Source organism: Arvicanthis niloticus, chromosome 4 (assembly GCF_011762505.2).
Source record: "Arvicanthis niloticus isolate mArvNil1 chromosome 4, mArvNil1.pat.X, whole genome shotgun sequence".
Classification (NCBI taxonomy): Eukaryota; Metazoa; Chordata; class Mammalia; order Rodentia; family Muridae; genus Arvicanthis; species Arvicanthis niloticus.
The window spans coordinates 76835276-76853095 of NC_047661.1; the positions used below are offsets into that span (position 1 = coordinate 76835276).

The following is a 17820-nucleotide window of genomic DNA, read 5'->3' on the forward strand; positions in this document are numbered from 1 at the left end:
GCTGGAAAACAATTTTTCAAGCAATTAGTCCTAAGAAACAAGCTGGAGTAGCCATTCTAAAACCTCCAGCCTGAGAACACAAAGGGAGGGACTCATGGCTCCACCTATATAGGTAGTTGAGAGTGGCCTTGTCAGGCATGAGTGGAAGTGGAGGGCCTTGATGCCTTAAAGTTTGGATTCCATAGTGTTGGGGAATTCAATAGCAAGGAGGCATGAATGGGAGAATGGTGGGAGCACACCCTCATAGAAATAGAAAGAGGGGGGATGGGATAAGGGGTTTTGGGGGGGAATGGGAGAGGACATAACATTGAAAGGTAAATAAATAAAATATCCAATTAAAAAAAAAACAGATAATGGGTCTGGCAATTGTAGTTGAGCAGCATGTTGGCAGCCAAAGTACATGGCTTAAACCTGAAAATGGACCCCCAGACAGAGTTATTAAATTAACAGGCTGGCAAGCCAAGGATGGGTAAGATTCTGCACAGAGCCTTACCAACTTAAGACAGAAGTGCATTGCCTTTGATAATGCATATTCCATGATGGATAAGGAAGGCATTCTTGTCAGAATGACCTAAGACAGGCTCAGTCTTGTTAATGAAATAAAAATCGGGAGAGAAGAGCCTTTGGGGCTGCTTGGCAAGAAGCTGACATGGGCCAAGGACAAGGAAGTAGGCTTCAAGCAGGAATCTGACATTAGACTAGAACAAAGAAGTAATTTCAGGTAGGAATCTAAATCTTAGGCTACAACAAAGAAGTAATATCAGGCAGGAATCTAAATATTAAGCTAGAACAAAGAAGTAATTTCAGTCAGAAATCTAAATTTTAGGCTAGAACAAAGAAGTAGGTAGGCTTCAGACATGAAAATGACCTTGGGCTAGAATGGGGAAGTAGGCTCAGATACTTTGATCTCCTGATAAGCCTTTAGAAACAGTGATCTCGGGAGTGTTCACGTAACTGGGTTTATTGCCTTGCTTTTTCTTTGACTATTTGTGCTTATTGTGTTGCTTGCTCCTTGACTGTTTGCATCTATTGTATTGCTAGACCCTCAACCTAGAACTGACCTTAATACATGCATGCAATCAAAATCGTATGAAAGCATACAGGAAGAGGGGGTATAGGATAGGGGGTTCTAGGGAGGGGAAATGGGGAAGGGGATGACATCTGTATTGTAAATAAATAAAATATCCAGTAAAAAAAAAAAAAGGAAAAAAAAAGAATGCTTGTACTCAGCTTGTACTCAAGTGCTCAGTTTTATAAACACTTTAATCTGCAAAAAAAAAAAAAAAAAGAGATAAAGTTGCAGGGATCAACTTGAATAGAACTATAATAGTTCAGAGAAAAAAAAGCAAGACTTGACATATGCAATTATAACTAATTAAAAAGCTTCTGCAGGTAAAAGAGGTGATTAGAGAATCTCTTTATAAGTTATTTATCTGACAAAGAATTAGTATCCATAATACATAAGGGACTAAAAAACCCCACCCTTGAAAATCAAACAACCAAATCAATAAACAAGCAAATGAACTGAACAGATATTTTCAAATGAAGAAGCACAATTGCCCAATCAAACATTTTTATATATTTAGCCATCAGAGAACTACAAATGAAAACAATAATAATATTTCATCATATCCAGCCAGGATGGTATAGAATCAAGAAAATAAATAAAGAATAAGATAAAATACTGGCAGGAATGAGGGCATATAACCTATATAACATATAACATTGCTGAGAACATTAATCAATGCACCAACTATGGAAATCAGGATGAAGATTCCTCAAAGACTTAAAAATAGAACTTCCACACCATCCAGTTGTATAATTTCTGACTACATTTCCACAATTAGAGTTGGTTTACTTATACTAATGTTTATTATGTTTATTACAGCACTACTCAAAGAGCCAAGTTGTGGAATTAGCCTAGGTGCCCAACAGATAAATGGATAAAGAAAGCATGGCATAGTCAGCAATAAAGAAGAATGAAATTCTATTGTTTTCAGACAAATTAATTGAACATGAGACAATTAGAGAAATAACAAAAGAGAAATAAGTCAGACTTATAAAAACAACATTCACATTTTTTCTTTTATAATTGGAGACAGAAAAAAGAGGGAGAAGGGAGATGAAAAGGGTTATAGTGGGCTAGGGATTTAGCTTAGCTGGTAGAGTAACTGCCTACCATGCACAAAGGCCTGGGCTCAATCCCATATCTGCATAAACTGGACATGATGATATATGCCTGTCACATCAGCACTCTAGAAGTGGAGGTAAGACAATCAGAAGTCCAAGATCATTCTTGACTACGTAGTGAGTTGGAGGTACATTAAACTCTGACTCAAGGAAAAATAAAAAAAGAAACAATATCATAAAGGGAGTATATATAAACAATGTATGTTACATGCATGCATAAAAAGTCATGATGAAAGCACACTAATTTGTATAATTAAAACATGCCGACAGAAGGCTAACAAGTAAAAAACCCAGTGCCAGGATTGTGTTACCTCTTGGCAACTGTTGTCCAGTGATGTCCCATAGATCTCCAAAATTACAGAAGATTGCCAATACTGTTGATTACCCTTCAGACCTCCCTAGAAGACACCACATACTTGAGTCATAATACAGAGATACCAAGGATGACTTTAATAATGCTAGAAGATACTGTGTACACTATTGGGGATGAAAAGTAATCATCAATATTATCTAGCTGTGATCCCTGAAAGCTGTAAATACAACTGGCCTGAAAGACATACCAATTGGTGCAATAGTGGCACAAATGTTCCAGGAATAACCAATCTCTTTCTGAGTGGATTTAAGTCCTGCTACACAAGCTAAAACCCATTCACAGCATCACTCCTGAGCCAAGGGCTTGTGGTTAGGTAGCTCATAGATTCTAGAGGAGAGCCTACTACAATTAGTCTGCTGCATGGATTATAGTATTGAACCCATTCCTAATGACTTACCATTATAGCCACAGATTAATCCATCTCTCAACTCTTATCAGAAAAACTTTTATTTTCAGTAGATGATAATTAATATAGAGACCCAGGGTACAGAGAATTAAAGACCTTGGAATGCTGAACACAAATGGGACATCTGTATTACATCTCCTCCTCACAAAGCTCGGGGATCATTGCAGAAGAGAAAGTAGGCAAAGCATAAGAGTCAGAGGTGGTGGCGGACTACAAGAAAACTGTCTTCCAGACACAGCTGGGAAGGTACATATGTGAACTCACAGTGGTTGTGACAGCATGCACAAGATCAGTGCAAACTCAATCCAGCCTAAATTCCAGCAAGAAGAAAGAGGATAGTCATAAAGTCCTATCCCAACCAAGGAGATATTGACAACTGATAATTTTCCAGGAAAAGGAAAGCCAGGTTTCTTTAAGACTGTTGTCCTTGGTAAAACAACAACAATACACCAAGGAAGGGCCACACAGTCACAAACATATGAGCAGCACAAATTCAACTTGGTTGATGATTAAAAACAAATAAAAAAACCAGAACACAAAATTGAGTAAATAGGACAAAGGGTGGATGTGTGAGGAGTTGGGAGAGGGGTTGAATAAGACTGACACCCACTGTACAAAATTCCCAAAGAACTGGAAAAATGTTTTAATGTGCCAGACAAAAAGGAAAAAAGAAGGAAAGAAAGAAAGAAAGAAAGAGAGAGAGAGAGAAAGAAAGAAAAGACAAACAATCTAGTCATTGATCACACTAGAGAATCCATGTTTTATAATAAGCTTCCTAAGGGCACCCTTAACCTCCTTGTTTTTCAGGCTGTAGATGATGGGGTTCAACATGGGGGTCACAACACAGAAGAGCACAGACACCAATATGTCTGTGTCCAGGGAGTAGCCTTCCCTGGGTCTGTCATAGTTGAAGTTGGCTGTTCCAAAGAAAACTACCACCACAGTGAGGTGTGAGGCACAGGTCGAGAAGGCTTTTCTCCTGCCCTGGGCAGAGGGGATCCTCAGGATGGCAGAGATAATGAATATATAGGAGCCTGCAGTGAACAGGCAGGGGCTCAGGCCAATGGTGGCACTGGCCACATGGAGGACAGATTCGTTGACAGAGGTGTCTGAGCAGGAGAGCTTCAGGAGCAATGGGATGTCACAGAGAAAGTGGCTGATCTGGTTGGGGCCACACAGAGTGAGTGTGGCTGTCAGTGCTGTGTGAGTCACAGAATTCACCAAGCCACAGAGCCAGGACCCAATCACCAAGCAGACACAGACCCTTGTGCTCATGAGAACTGGATACCGAAGAGGGTGGCAAATGGCCACATAGCGGTCATAAGCCATGGCAGCCAAAAGAACACCTTCTGTGCCAGCACATGTCACAAAAAAGAAGATCTGGGAGAGGCATCCCTCGTAGGAGATGGTCTTCTTCTCCCTGAAGAAGTTCACTAGTGTGACTGGAATGGTGGTGGACGTGTAGCAGATGTCCAGGAAACTCAAGCTGCTGAGGAAATAGTACATTGGAGTGTGGAGAGCAGGGCTGACCCTGGTGGCCACCATCATGAGTGTGTTCCCCAGGAGAGTTGTCAGGTAAATGGCCAGGAAGACCAGAAAGAAGATGCTCCACAGGCTGGAGTGGTTGGAAAATCCCAGGAAGATGAATTCTGTGACACGCGTATAATTGATCATTTCAAATGCAGTCATTGCTACAAACAGAGAACAAAGGACTGAGAGTAAATACTACAGAAGACACTGTCAAACATGCTTCTAAATTTCCAGAGCCATGTCCAGTAAAGACTCATGAAGGAGTCCAGATGGTGGTCACCTGCTGGGCTAGCCTCATGTAATCAGTATAATAGGCCAAGCCAAGTTTGGAGCCCAGGATTTCCCACAAACCTGCATAGCTGATGGGGGGTGAGAATAAATGGAAACACAGTCACAGCCAACACAAATCCCTCAATGCTTGCATTGCTATCAGCTCGTTGTCTCCCAGTCTCCAGACTATCCTTCTTTTCCTGCTCTCCTTTTTTGTAAACATTTACTTTTTCTCTAAAAGACATACATTTTCATTCCAAAAATAAAAGAAAGAAAATCACATGAATTCAATTACCTGCAGACCATATCAGTACTACCTCTCAGTGCATTGCACTTTAGGGTCTTTTATCTCCCATTGTGCACATAAAGGTGTGTGTGTGTGTGTGTGTGTGTGTGTGTGTGTGTGTGTGTGTGTGTGCATGCAATGCACACACATGTTCATGGGTAGGAATAATGTACACATTTTTTTGCATGTCCATGGAAACCACAGGTCAATCTTTGGTGTAGTTTCTTTGGAACTATTCACCTTGTTTTTGGGGGCAGGGTCTTTCACTGAGACCTTGGGGTGGCCAAATAGGTTAGACTGGCTATCCAGTGAGCTCCAAGGAGCCTTCTGTGTCTGCTCACTCAGCACTGGTGTTACAATAATACCTGACTTTTTATTTGCGTGTCAGAGTTGAACTCAGACTCTCACAGTTGCATAACAAAAACTTTACCAACTGAGTTATACGTCCAGTGTCCATTTAATGTCTTGATCTCAACTTAAAACTGTAAAATACTAACAGTATGTTTTTTCAAAGGGCAAATGGTGAGATTAAACTATCTCTAGTCACAAATTATATGATTTTATATATAGAAAGTCCCAAGCAATTTACCAGAAGGCTGCTAAAACTAGTAAGTTTGGTAATGTTGTACATAAACCCAAACAGTTCCATCCTATATGTTTCTACTGACATCCTAGGATAGATGTTTATGAAATCAATTCCATTTATGTCTAAAAGAATTAAGTCCTTAGAGTCATTCTTCCTAAAGATGAAAGCTTTGGACATAACAAGTCCAAATATTGCTGGAGGAAATGAGACAAAACCTAAACAAATATTTTCACCAGTAGGAAGACTTAACATCGTTAAAATGACCTGTGTGGAACTGCACAGGTTTTCAAGTACAAAAACACACTGGAAAGAGAATGAAGTTGGATCACTCATACTTCCTGATTCAGAAACTTACCACAAAGTTACAGTCATTAAAATGGTATGGTACCATCGTGGGAGCAGTCACTCAGTTCAAGCTGACATAATAGAAAGCTTAGAAAATAACTTCATGCAGAAGTTGATGTACTTCATTGGGGGAACATCCAGTACTCTAAAACATGCTTTAGGGAAAATTGGCTGTCACCATGCCAAAGGATAGAGTGTGCTTTTACCTTATTCCACAAACAAAACTAACCTGAAATGGATCAAAGATCTGAACATCAGATATGTAGGCAACAACAAAAGTAAACAAATTATATACTCCATTGATTTAAGAAATAATTGTGGAAAGATACAATACAACAACACAACGCAATACAAGAAGGTTTAAAGTGGGAAAGGAGTGGGCAGAGGAGGGCTTGGAAAAAAGCCATATGGAAATCTATTATTTTACGAGCTTCCTAAACACTCACCCTGTCTGCCTGTCTCTGTCTCTCTCTCTTTCTATATCCGTCTCCCCCTCAAAGAAAAGCATAAAATTTGAGGCCACAAAACAATACAGCTATTGCCATTGTTCTCAGTTGCCCGTAAGAACATGATGGTCTCCCTCTCTCCACTTTATCTCAAAAAAGGCTATACAGAATGAGGGAAAATTTTCTATCAGCTGAACTTCAGATAAAGAATTAATATATAGGATATATAAAGGATTGCAAAAACACAAGACGAGAGAGAGAGAGAGAGAGAGAGAGAGAGAGAGAGAGAGAGAGCGAGAGAGAGAGAAAGAGAGAGAGAGAGAGAGAGAGAGAGAGAGAGAGAGAGAGAGAGAGAGAGTAAGTAAAAGCAAACTGCAGATCAATTAATTAATGGGCTAAACAGACAATTCTCATAGAGGAAATACAAATGGCCAGTAAATATTATTAAAGTATTCAATGTTTAGCCATCATAAATGTAAATTCAACCTGCTTTGAGATTCCATCTAATCCCAGTCAGAATGTGTATCAGTAAGGCAGCAGCAAGCACACTAAGGAAGAGATAATTGATCACTGACACACCTGCATTCCCAAAACCTCAAAGACAATAAAATATCTTGGAATAAACATAGCCAAGGAGGTGAAAGACCTCTTCAGTGAAAACTTTAAATCTCTGAAGAAGGAGCTTGAGGAATTCACTAAAAATGCAAAGACATCCCATGCTCATGGGTTGGTAGAATTATTGTGAAAATGACCATTCTACCAAAAGTAATTTACAGGTTGTACTGGTTAGTGTTATGTTAAATTCACACAAGCTAGGGTCATTGAGAGAAAGGAACATCAAATGAGAAAATGCCTCCATAAGATCTGGCTGTAGGCAAGCTTGTATGACATTTTCTTAATTGGTGATTGATATGGGAGGGCCTAGACTATTGTGGGTGGGGCCACCCCTGGGCTGGTGATCTTGGATTCCTTAAGAAAGCAGGCTGAGAAAACCATGAGGAGCAAGCCAATCAGCAGCACTCCTCCGTGGCCTCACATCAGTTCCTGCTTCCAGACTCCTGCCCTGAGTGTCTTCAGTGATGGACTGTGATATGCATTCGTAAGAGAAATAAACCCTTTCCTCCCCAAATTGTATTTGGTCATGGTGTTTCGTCACAATAATAGAAACCTTAGCTAAGACAAGATTTAATGGAATTCCAATAATAATCTCTCCTTCCGGTGGGGGGGGGGACTTAAAATTCATATGGAACCACTGAAGACCCCAGATATTCAAAGCAAACCAGAGCAAAAGGACAATTGCTGGAAGGAAGAATTCCTATTCAGATTCAAGATTTATTTCAGAGCTACAGCAATGAAAACAGAATGGTAGGCACAAAACCAGATGTGTAGACATTCTAAGTACTTATATCCAAAGATAAGAGTAGTTCTCACCCATCATCATCAAATTAATTCTTTTTTTTTTTACAACAGATAGTGACTGTTACAGAAAACCACAAATGGTCAAAATGCAACAAACAACTCATTGTCAAGCGCCCAACCCCAAGTGATACATCTACAATTCAACCTAAAGGGAACACCTAAAATGAGGTAACATTGAGGAAGAGGAGGACACCTAAGATGGCCACCCAAAACAAAAACAAGACCCATAAACATATGAACAACACTAAATGACACCAGGAAATGGTGGTACATACCTTTAATCCCAGCACTCAGGAGGCAGAGGTAGGTGGATCTCTGAGTTCAAGGCCAGCCTGGTCTAAAGTGAGTTCCAGAACAGCCAGGGCTATACAGAGAAACCCTGTCTTGGGACAACAAAGACAACAACAATACAACAAAAACACTAAATTGGCTTAGAAAGTTGTATGTATAGATTTTACACACACACACACACACACACACACACCCTTATATGTAACAATAATTGAAAAAAGAAAAAAGGTCAAGGAAAGGAAGGAAAGCAAAGAACTACTTGTTACTGAGGATGTAGGGAAAGAAAAATACTTATTTACTGTTAGAGCTACTATGGAACTCAGAGTGGAGGCTTCTCAAAAGTGAAAATAAAGTGACCATATGACCTAACTATACCATTCCTAGGTATAAACCCAAAGGACTGTATATAGCATTACAGAGATACTTGCATGGTATATTCATTGCTATAGTAGCCACAACAGCTAGGAAATGAACCACCCTAGATGTCTACTAATGCATAAATGGGTAATGAAAAATTGGTGCTGATACTTCATAAAATCTTATTCAGCCATGAAGAAAACTGAAATCTTTAAGAAAGCAGATGAAACTGGAAAACATAGTAAGCCAGGGAACCCAGCTCAGACACCAGAATCCTGCCCATTCTCACTCCATGAGCATCTTACCCACTAACTGATAAATACATGTGTCTATGTGAATGTGGGAGTACATGAAGGGGAGGCCAGGGAACTAGGAAGGGGCCTGGAAAGACAATAACACACATGAGACATGGAAGAACACAAGGAAACCCCAGGGGCAGAAGGCTAACCCTGGACTGGAAGGCAGAGAGATAGGTGTGTGGAGTCATCTGAAGGTCAGTGTGTATGAGGAGGCCATGAGGAAATCTGGTACTTGGCAAACTAACGCAAAGATAACTAAACAGAAACAATAACAGGAAAAATGAAACAAACTATCAAACAGGCTGGATGTATTTCAGTGGTGGAACAAGCCCGAGGCCCAGGGCTTAATTCTTAGCACCAGAAACTGAAAGTAGATGTTTCCATTTTACTTTATGTGAATTATAGCTGTCTTTTTAAAGGAAAGATAAAAGCAGGAAGTATTTTTCATGCAGTTTCCATGGCAGGTTGATCAGATGCAAATCTAAGCAACTACTAAGACCTCTCAAGCACTTTTCCTTTTACTCATCTCCCTACTCCCTCCCCACAGTGATAGCTTCACACACCGCCCCCAGACAACTATGACTGGGTCACTCCCTGTGCCCACCATCTTGTGCTTTCATGTGTGAACAAACCAACCTCGCTTTCCTCATAGCGATTAATTTGGAGACATAAACCTTATTTGTAATTCCATGGGCCCTGAACTAAATCAGATACCAGACATTCTTAGTGTAGGCACGTCCTGTGGGTATTTCTAGTAGATAGCAGATTGGCAACTCAGGAAATATCAGTGGCAAGTACAAGTAAAATAGACAGCAGGTGTTTGTCCAGTGGAAGGTAAGAGAATCTTTTGTCTTCAGGTTTACAGAAGAGGTCCTGGAGGTCTCTGGGGTGCTAGCGACCTTCTCTGTGAGTTGCTAGTAGGACGTGGTTATAGCCGAATCTCTTAGCTGATCCCTGGAGAGTTGTGTTCATTGCAGTGTGCTAGTGGGTCAGCCTGACTTGTCCCTCTCAAATTCCATGGCTAATGCTCACAAGCCAGGTAAGTTTTTGCTTCAAGCACAACCTACTTTGCTACCCCAGAGGAGTGAGCAAGACAAAGAGAAAGTGGCTGGCAGGGCCACTCTCAGATCAAGGTTCTTATAAAAACAAATAAATGGATAATCCGGCAGAGGCCTCTGAAAATATTTCTTCTCAGATCAAAGAGCATCAGGAGATGGAGATGCCTGGCTGCCTAAAAGCCAGTCTTTGTAAGGGTAATAGGTAAGGATGGCTGTGGAATGTCAGTTATGACCTGTGGACACTAGTGGACACTAGGTGAGCCTAACTTGGAGGGACATGGCCTTGGTTTTTTGAAATCTTCAAGTTTGGGAGACTGGCACAAAATACCAGTGTGGTCATGTACAGAATCTCCCATGGGGTTCCAAAAGGGACATATAATTGCAAAGCCACCCCAAAGTACCTTGTGGTCCATGTGTCCTTGGTTAGAACACCTTTCTTTAACCCAGAAATGTCGTTTGAGAACTACAACTTGGAATGGTCTGCAGTTGGAGCTGTTGGGCTTTGGAGTTTGGAGAGAATCTCAGAAGCCATAGTTTGCAGAGGAGGAGCAGAGTTGAGAACACTTTTAAAGTCCATGGGTGGTGTGGACACAGTGAGAGCACTGGCTTGGTCCAGATAGGCTGAGCCACTGGCACTGTCATTTATTAAAATGACAAATTAAAGAAGTGCAGAAAGTTTGGGGAAAGGAGAGAGTAGAGAGTTGGGTAATATAGGATGGTAGGTAACTATGAGATATCCATGTGTTTATTCTAATAGACAGTGGAGAACACACACACTGACACTCAGGAGACACACTAATCTTTTCAAATACAAACTGAGAGTCACTGTCTTAAAGAGAACTATTAAAAATTTACAAGATAGAACAAGGAAAGGTTACGGTAGGAGCTTCGTAACTGTCTGAGTTGTAGGGTTTATGGTTGTAAGAGGCATACCAGAAAGAGGCTTAGAGGTACCACACACTCCCTGTAGGTTAGCTGCCAGCTTTTAGAGTCGAGAACCAAGCATCCTCTTAGAGAGCTCTGTGTGGACTGTTGAATGCATGCGTATGTTCTCTGTTTTCTCTACCAGCGGCATAGCTAGATGTAAATTTCTCTGAGTGGTGACATGGGTGTTCTTACCTGAAAATGTTGATAAATTCTCTACTCCGCTTTTGTAGGTACATGCCAAGTGGGTATTCCTAGGATGAAATGGAGACCTTTGTGGAAAGTAGACTAATAAATAGCAAGCAATGCATAATTTGTGCATAACTAAATTGTGATAGTAAATGCTTTTAGTATTCAGAAATTAAAGGAAAACATGGCCTCTGAAGCTGCACACACAGCTTGTTTTAAGTGTCTTCAAGTGTGCCTGGAAGGCAATCCTTGAGAAACATACCACAAAGCATTTAGTGTATATGTTTATATACACATACAGTAGATTCAGAAGCACAATGATAGTATTTTTTTTCTTTAATATGATTGGCTACTCTAATTTTTTTGTGGATCAAGGACAACAAGAGATGTGATGGCCACTGGATATTCCATATTCCTCGTCATCCCATTGTTTGTGCATGGCAATAACATTGAATTATCATCTTCAGAAGCCACTATGAATAAGCTCCCTATATGCACTACAGTTTGTATGAGACCCTGGGTGTTGACTACTTCTTGGAAACCACATTCCATTGCACATAGGCAGGTCTCCATCTTAAACCTTCTTGATGGTGATGACCCTTCTCTCCCTAGTAGACATGGATACATTTCATGGTAGATAGAGAATGAGTTTCCTTAGGCTCAGTCTATACACAAAGTAGGACAACTTGACAGAAACCGTGTTAGTTTTAGTTTTAAAAAAGTATGTTTCCCTTTAAATATTAAAATGGATTCACTAAGAATATCCCACCAAAATCTCAACAAATAAACGAAAAAAAAAACAAAAAACAAAACCAACCTAGCTTAACATACTCAACTCAACTAGAAAATCTTCCAAATAGATGATGAATAGAGACACATAGTAGGTCACAGTGGCTAGCACTCAAGAAATGTTTTCTCAGATAATTTTAGGTATCTACAGCCTTGAAGGAAACAGATTTAAAATAAAATAAGCCAAGGTAATTTCTTTGGTGATTATATCCTTTGAGCAGAAGGAAATGGTACATTCATTCATATCTGATTCCAGTCATGCAAATTAATGATTTTAAATTTAATTTTCATGGCACTAGGAAAATTGCTTTTCTATTTAACAATATTCAGGAGAGTTTTTTTCTAAGAGAAAATATAGAAGATTTCAGGTGTTTGTAGCCAAGTTGATTTATTGTCTTTGGACAGAAACTTTCACTTTGACTTGGGTTACTACTTCATATGACATGAGCATGCTGGGCCAGATGAAATATTTGAGTGCCACGTAGTTGAGTGTCTGTTAAACTTTAAAGACAAATTCAGAATATTTCCATCAGGTGAGGTGAATGGACTTCCTCCCATCTCATGAGCCTACGGCTTGATGATAAATTCATCTTGTTCTCACCTGTGTAGCGCTGGCCTCTTAAAGCTTACCATTTCCAGTGAAAGTCACTGGAAACTGGGGCGCCGATTCTCTCTCCTTCTGTACTTGTAGCTAGTCTCCCAGTAGGATCCTCCTGCACATGTCCTGCTCATCAGGCAATCTTTCTGATTAACCTCATCCATTGACATCCACTCAAACATGGAAATACTGCTCTGTCTTCTGTTTGGCGTGTATTATCCTATGGCTTGTGTAATAAATATGCTTGTGCAATTGATCAAAACAATCTCAGTTCTTTCCCTTCATAGTTTACTCTGAAAGTTCCCTTACTGTAAACAACAATGGGTTAACAGCACAGTAGATAGTGTTTATTGGGCACTAATGTTGCACCAGATGCTATACTGAACATCAAGCTTATGAATCCATCATAGATACATGCTTAAGGCTATACAATAACTATTACTAGGATTGGAATTTTATAGCATCCACCTGACTTTGACTTTTTAATAATCTTCCTAGTATGCTGTTCTGCTAAGAACATTTCATGGAATAAGAAAATTGGAGGGAGGGGGGAGAGAGGAAGAAAAAAACGAAGATGGGAAGGAGAGGGTGAAAGTAAGGAAACACTTAAAATTTTTCAAATTTTCTGAGAGCTCAATCAAATCACCTCACCCCCAAACAATAAAAAAATAACTAACAAAGATATAGTTACTGGTGATATTAGACAATATCCACTTCTTGTAATTGTAACTATAAAAAAATAATTGAGCGATCAGTGTTTGTGCTTTGTGGTCCCTATCTTGAGGTAGCCCTGGCACCAGACCACAGAGTTCTTGCCAGGCATGAGATTTTGTTATCTGTCTCCACCTCAATCATGATAAAGACTTCTAGTTTTTTAACTAGTGTATTTAATTGAGAAGAGGGGGACTCTATAGGAAATTATATTTCTATAACATCTCACAGCCTAGCTAGAACAGAGCCAATATTCAAATTTACATTGTGAGGCTGGAAAGAAAGCTTGGTAGTTAGGAGCACTTGCTAATCTTGCAGAGGACCAGAATTCCTAGAACACATGTGGAATGGCTCATAACCACTTGTAACTCCAGCTCTAGGATATCAGACACCCACATCTGGCCTCTGTGGGCATCTGGTCATATGTGTGGCATGTAAGTCACATAGATATATACATACATAAAAATGACAATAAATCTTAAAAAATAACAACAATAAAATTGTGAGTTCTTCCACATGGATGCATATGCAGAATGTAAGGTCATGTATTCAATGACGTCTCTTTGAGAGATCCTCTTGGGTCCTTGACCCTGCTATCATGGAGTTATATATTTCTCGTGGTACCTGGTCACCATGCCTACTGAAGCTGCCCAGGATGCAAAGTTTATGGCACAAAGCCTATTCATTAATAACCCATGTTGGTGTAAAGACCACCCCCAGAATCCAAACAGTAGAAGGAGCAAATCCATCCCCAAATCTGTCCTCTCCTGCAATATGTGTGTGCATGACCACTTGGCCTGTGAGATCATACTGGTCACTCTAAGCAACCCTCACAGTGACCATGTGACAGTGGTGGCCTTTGTCCAACTCCAAACAGCTCTCTTCTCTTTCCCAAAGCGTCCCAGAAGATACATGACAGAGAAAATGAAAATAACCCAGTCTATGAAATTTCTTCCTAAAGTGATTGAGGGCAAGAAACTAATTTGCAAACTTCGGAGTTTTATAAAGCAAGCAAACTGGTCACAGCACATCTCTGAGTGACTAGTGGGTTGTAAAAATCAAGATGAGAGCCCTTGGCTGAGTGAATAAAAAGGTTTCTGATTGCAAGTGTTATGCAAACTCAATTACATTTTATTTAAGCAAATGTTTGTCTGCTTCTACGGTCAAAGCATAATGAATTAGGGGAGAAATGTGACGTTATGCTTTTACCCTGAAAATTATCATCACCACTATGCATGTCAAATTCAAAGCAGACCTAGTATTTTGTTTTATACATTGTTTGCTGTGAGCATATTTTCCACCCACATTATCTCACTCCAGGAATTCAGGCATCCCTTAGGATTATAAATTAACAACTAATGCCATTTCAATTCTGGCTTATTATTACTACTTTAGTAACTGATGCACATAAAACTGATATCAAGACTATACTATTATATAAATGTCACGAAGGGATGGTAAGACTGTGGACCATGTTTCATAATTGCTTTTCAGGGCTGATATCCTAAGCTAGGCAGAGTTTCTCTCATTTGCAACAGTTAATAAATAAACTGCTTACCACTGGCACCTGTTCACTGGTTTTGGTGTGAGCGAGGATCAGCGTCCTTCACAACACTGGGCATTGGTAGAAGTGGTCGTTGGCTTTCATGCATCATGATGACCTGCCATCCTGAGATCTGCCTCTTACACTCTCAGTTCTTCACAGAGGAGTCAAATCCCGTGGTTTATCTGTATTTCACTTTTCTGGGATAACAATTATAAAGGTTCATGGACTTACCTTCAGGGAGTAGCCTAGCTAATCTTTCTCTCGGCAGCTGTCTGAAACGCCTCAGCACACAAATACCAATCAAAGGCAGCAGCCAACACAGAAGCTGTAGAAATGAAGAACAATTAACTCTCTTGTGTATTTATTAAGGTCATGGAAATCATCTTTTCCCAAAATGCACTGAGAACAGCTCCCTATCTCTTTTGGGACATTTGTCAGTGAATTGCAGTCCTAAATGCATTGTTGGGAATTGCTGTGGCTGAAGCCTGAAAGCCTGTCTATCCTCCTCCCTGGTGGGTATGCAAGTGCACATACTCACTTGATTGGATTCTCTAATGTACAGATGACTAGTAGCCATGGCCAAGAGCTGTAGATCTAGACTTCATGCTGTGCACCCTGCCACTCGGGTGTGCATATGAGACATAGTTCTAACAGCTTAGTTGCTTTCTTAGCTTTTAGTTAATTGTAGCTGGCCTGCTTTTCTGAGTGGAGAGCTTCTTTTCCTTCTCAACAACACCCTTATGCCTTATGCTTAATTCCTTGTCTTGTTTACAAAATAGTATTGACACTGTTTGCTCCCATTAAGTTTAAGGGAATCACAGCCATCAAATGACTCCTTACGGCACACATGAGGAGAGAGCTAGGAGTCTGAAAATACTGCAATGTTTTGTTACGTCATTTTTCATTAAAACATTAGACAGCATTACTTATCTGTGAGAGTTAATATTCATTGTCAATGTGACTAGATTTGAAATCACCTAGGAGGGACACCTCTGAGCTTGTGTGTGAGAAGGGTTTCAGAGAGGCTTAATGGGAGGATGATACACCCTAAATGTGGGCAGCAACATCCATAGGCCTGCTCTTGTATGGCACTATTCCTGACAATAGATAGAAGTAAGCTGACCAAGTCCAACTTGGTAAACCAATTAATTGTTTTAGGTAGGACAGAAGGATTATTTATAATGGTATGACTTAAAAGTTAAGTTGCAGGAGCAGAAATTACTCCAAGACATAACTGCATTACCTGGTCCACCCAGTGTGGGCAAGAGCTCACAAATGATGGAAAACTATGGAGCTTTGCATGACAAGTGACCATAAGTGTGGGGGCTCATTTCTGGGTCTTCTATTCTATTCCTCTGATTCTCCTGCCTGTCTCTGTTCCAATACCATGCAGTTTTTATCACTATTGCTTTGTAGTACAGCTTGAGGTCAGAGATGGTGATTTCCCCAGTTCTTTTATTATTGAGAATAGTTTTTGCTATCCTGGGTTTTTTTTTTTTTTTTTTTTTTTGGTTATTCCAAATGAATTTGAGAATTATTCTTTCTATCTCTGTGAATAATTGAGAGGGAATTTTGATGGGGATTACATTAAATCTGTAGATTGCTCTCTGCAAGATAGCCATTTTTACTATATTAATCCTTCCAATCCATGAGCATGGGAGATCTCCCCATCTTCGGAGATCTGCTTCGATTTCTTTTTTCAGGGACTTGAAGTTCTTGTCATACAGATCTTTTACTTGCTTGGTTAGATTCACACCAAGATGTTTTATATTATTTGTGACTTCTGTGAAGGGTGTTGTTTCTCTAATTTCTTTCTCAGCCTGTTTATCTTTCAAGTAGAGGAAGGCTACTGATTTGTTTGAGTTAATTTTATATCCAGCCACTTTGCTAAAGTTGTTTATCAGGTTTAGGAGTTCTCTGGTGGAAGTTTTGAGGTCACGTATCATATTATCTGCAAATAGTGAAATTTTGACTTCTTCTTTTCCAATTTGTATCTCTTTGGCCTCCTTTTGTTGCCTAATTGCTCTGGCTAGGACTTCCAGTACTATATTGAATAGGTAGGGAGAGAGTGGGCAGCCTTGTCTAGTCCTTGATTTTAGTGGGATTGCTTCAAGTTTCTCTCCATTTAGTTTGATGTTGGCTACTGGTTTGCTGTATATTGCTTTAACTATGTTTAGGTATGGGCCTTGAATTCATGATCTTTCCAAGACTTTTATCATGAAGGGATACTGAATTTTGTCAAATACTTTCTCAGCATCTAGTGAGATGATCATGTGGCTTTTTTCTTTGAGTTTGTTTATATAGTGGATTACATTGACAGATTTCCAAATATTGAACCATCCATCCCTGCATTCCTGGGATAAAGCTCACTTGATCATGATGGATGATTGTTTTGATGTGTTCTTGGATTCGGTTTTTGAGAATTTTATTGAGTATTTTTGCATCAATATTCATAAGGGAGATTGGTTTGAAGTTCTCTTTCTTTGTTGGGTCTTTGTGTGGTTTAGGTATGAGTGTAATTGTGGCTTCATAGAATGAATTGAGTAGTGTTCCTTCTGTTTCTATTTTGTGGATCAGTTTATAGAGAATTGGTATTAGGTCTCCTTTGAAGGTCTGATAGAACTCTGCACTAAAACTGTCTGGTCCAGGACATTTTTTTTGGTGGGAGACTTTAAATGACTGCTTCTATTTCTTTAGGGGTTATGGGACTGTTTAGATGGTTTATCTGCTCCTGATTTAACATTGGTAACTGGTATTTGTCTAGAAAATTGTCCATTTCGTCCAGAATTTCCAACTTTGTTGAGTATAGGCTTTTGTAGTAGGATCTGATGATTTTTTGAATTTCCTCAGTTTCTATTGTTATGTCACCCTTTTCAGTTCTGATTTTATTAATTTGGATACTGCCTCTCTGCCCTCTGATTAGTCTTGCTAAGGGCTTATCTATCTTGTTGATTTTCTCAAAGAACCAGCTCCTGGTTTTATTGATTCTTTGTGTAGTTCTTTTTGGTTCTACTTGGTTGATTTCAGCCCTGAGTTTGATTATTTCCTGCTATCTACTCCTCTTGGGTATGTTTACTTCTTTTTGTTCTAGAGCTTTCAGGTGTGTTGTCAAGCTGCTAGTGTATGCTCTCTCCAGTTTCTTTTTGTGAGCACTTAGAGCTATGAGTTTTCCTCTTAGCACTGCTTTCATTGTGTCCCATAAGTTTT

At 39.7% G+C, this 17820-nt stretch overlaps 1 protein-coding gene across 4 annotated transcripts; it reads right to left on the reverse strand.

The window, feature by feature from the left end:
- Nucleotides 1-1402: 1402 nt before the first annotated feature.
- LOC117707394 (olfactory receptor 5J3-like) lies at nucleotides 1403-14934 on the reverse strand. Of its 4 annotated transcripts, none has more exons than XM_076932990.1 (3): nucleotides 14845-14933; nucleotides 10976-11034; nucleotides 1403-4660 (listed from the first exon to the last, which is right to left on the reverse strand). In XM_076932990.1, exon 3 carries the CDS (start codon nucleotides 4656-4658, stop codon nucleotides 3699-3701), a length of 960 nt encoding a protein of 319 aa, XP_076789105.1. In that variant the 5' UTR covers nucleotides 4659-4660; nucleotides 10976-11034; nucleotides 14845-14933; the 3' UTR covers nucleotides 1403-3698. The 4 variants fall into 4 exon arrangements, with proteins under 4 accessions (XP_076789105.1, XP_076789104.1, XP_076789106.1 ...); XM_076932989.1 differs by having other exon boundaries at nucleotides 14626-14918; XM_076932991.1 differs by lacking the exon at nucleotides 10976-11034 and having other exon boundaries at nucleotides 14845-14934.
- Between the last annotated feature and the right edge of the window lie 2886 nt (nucleotides 14935-17820).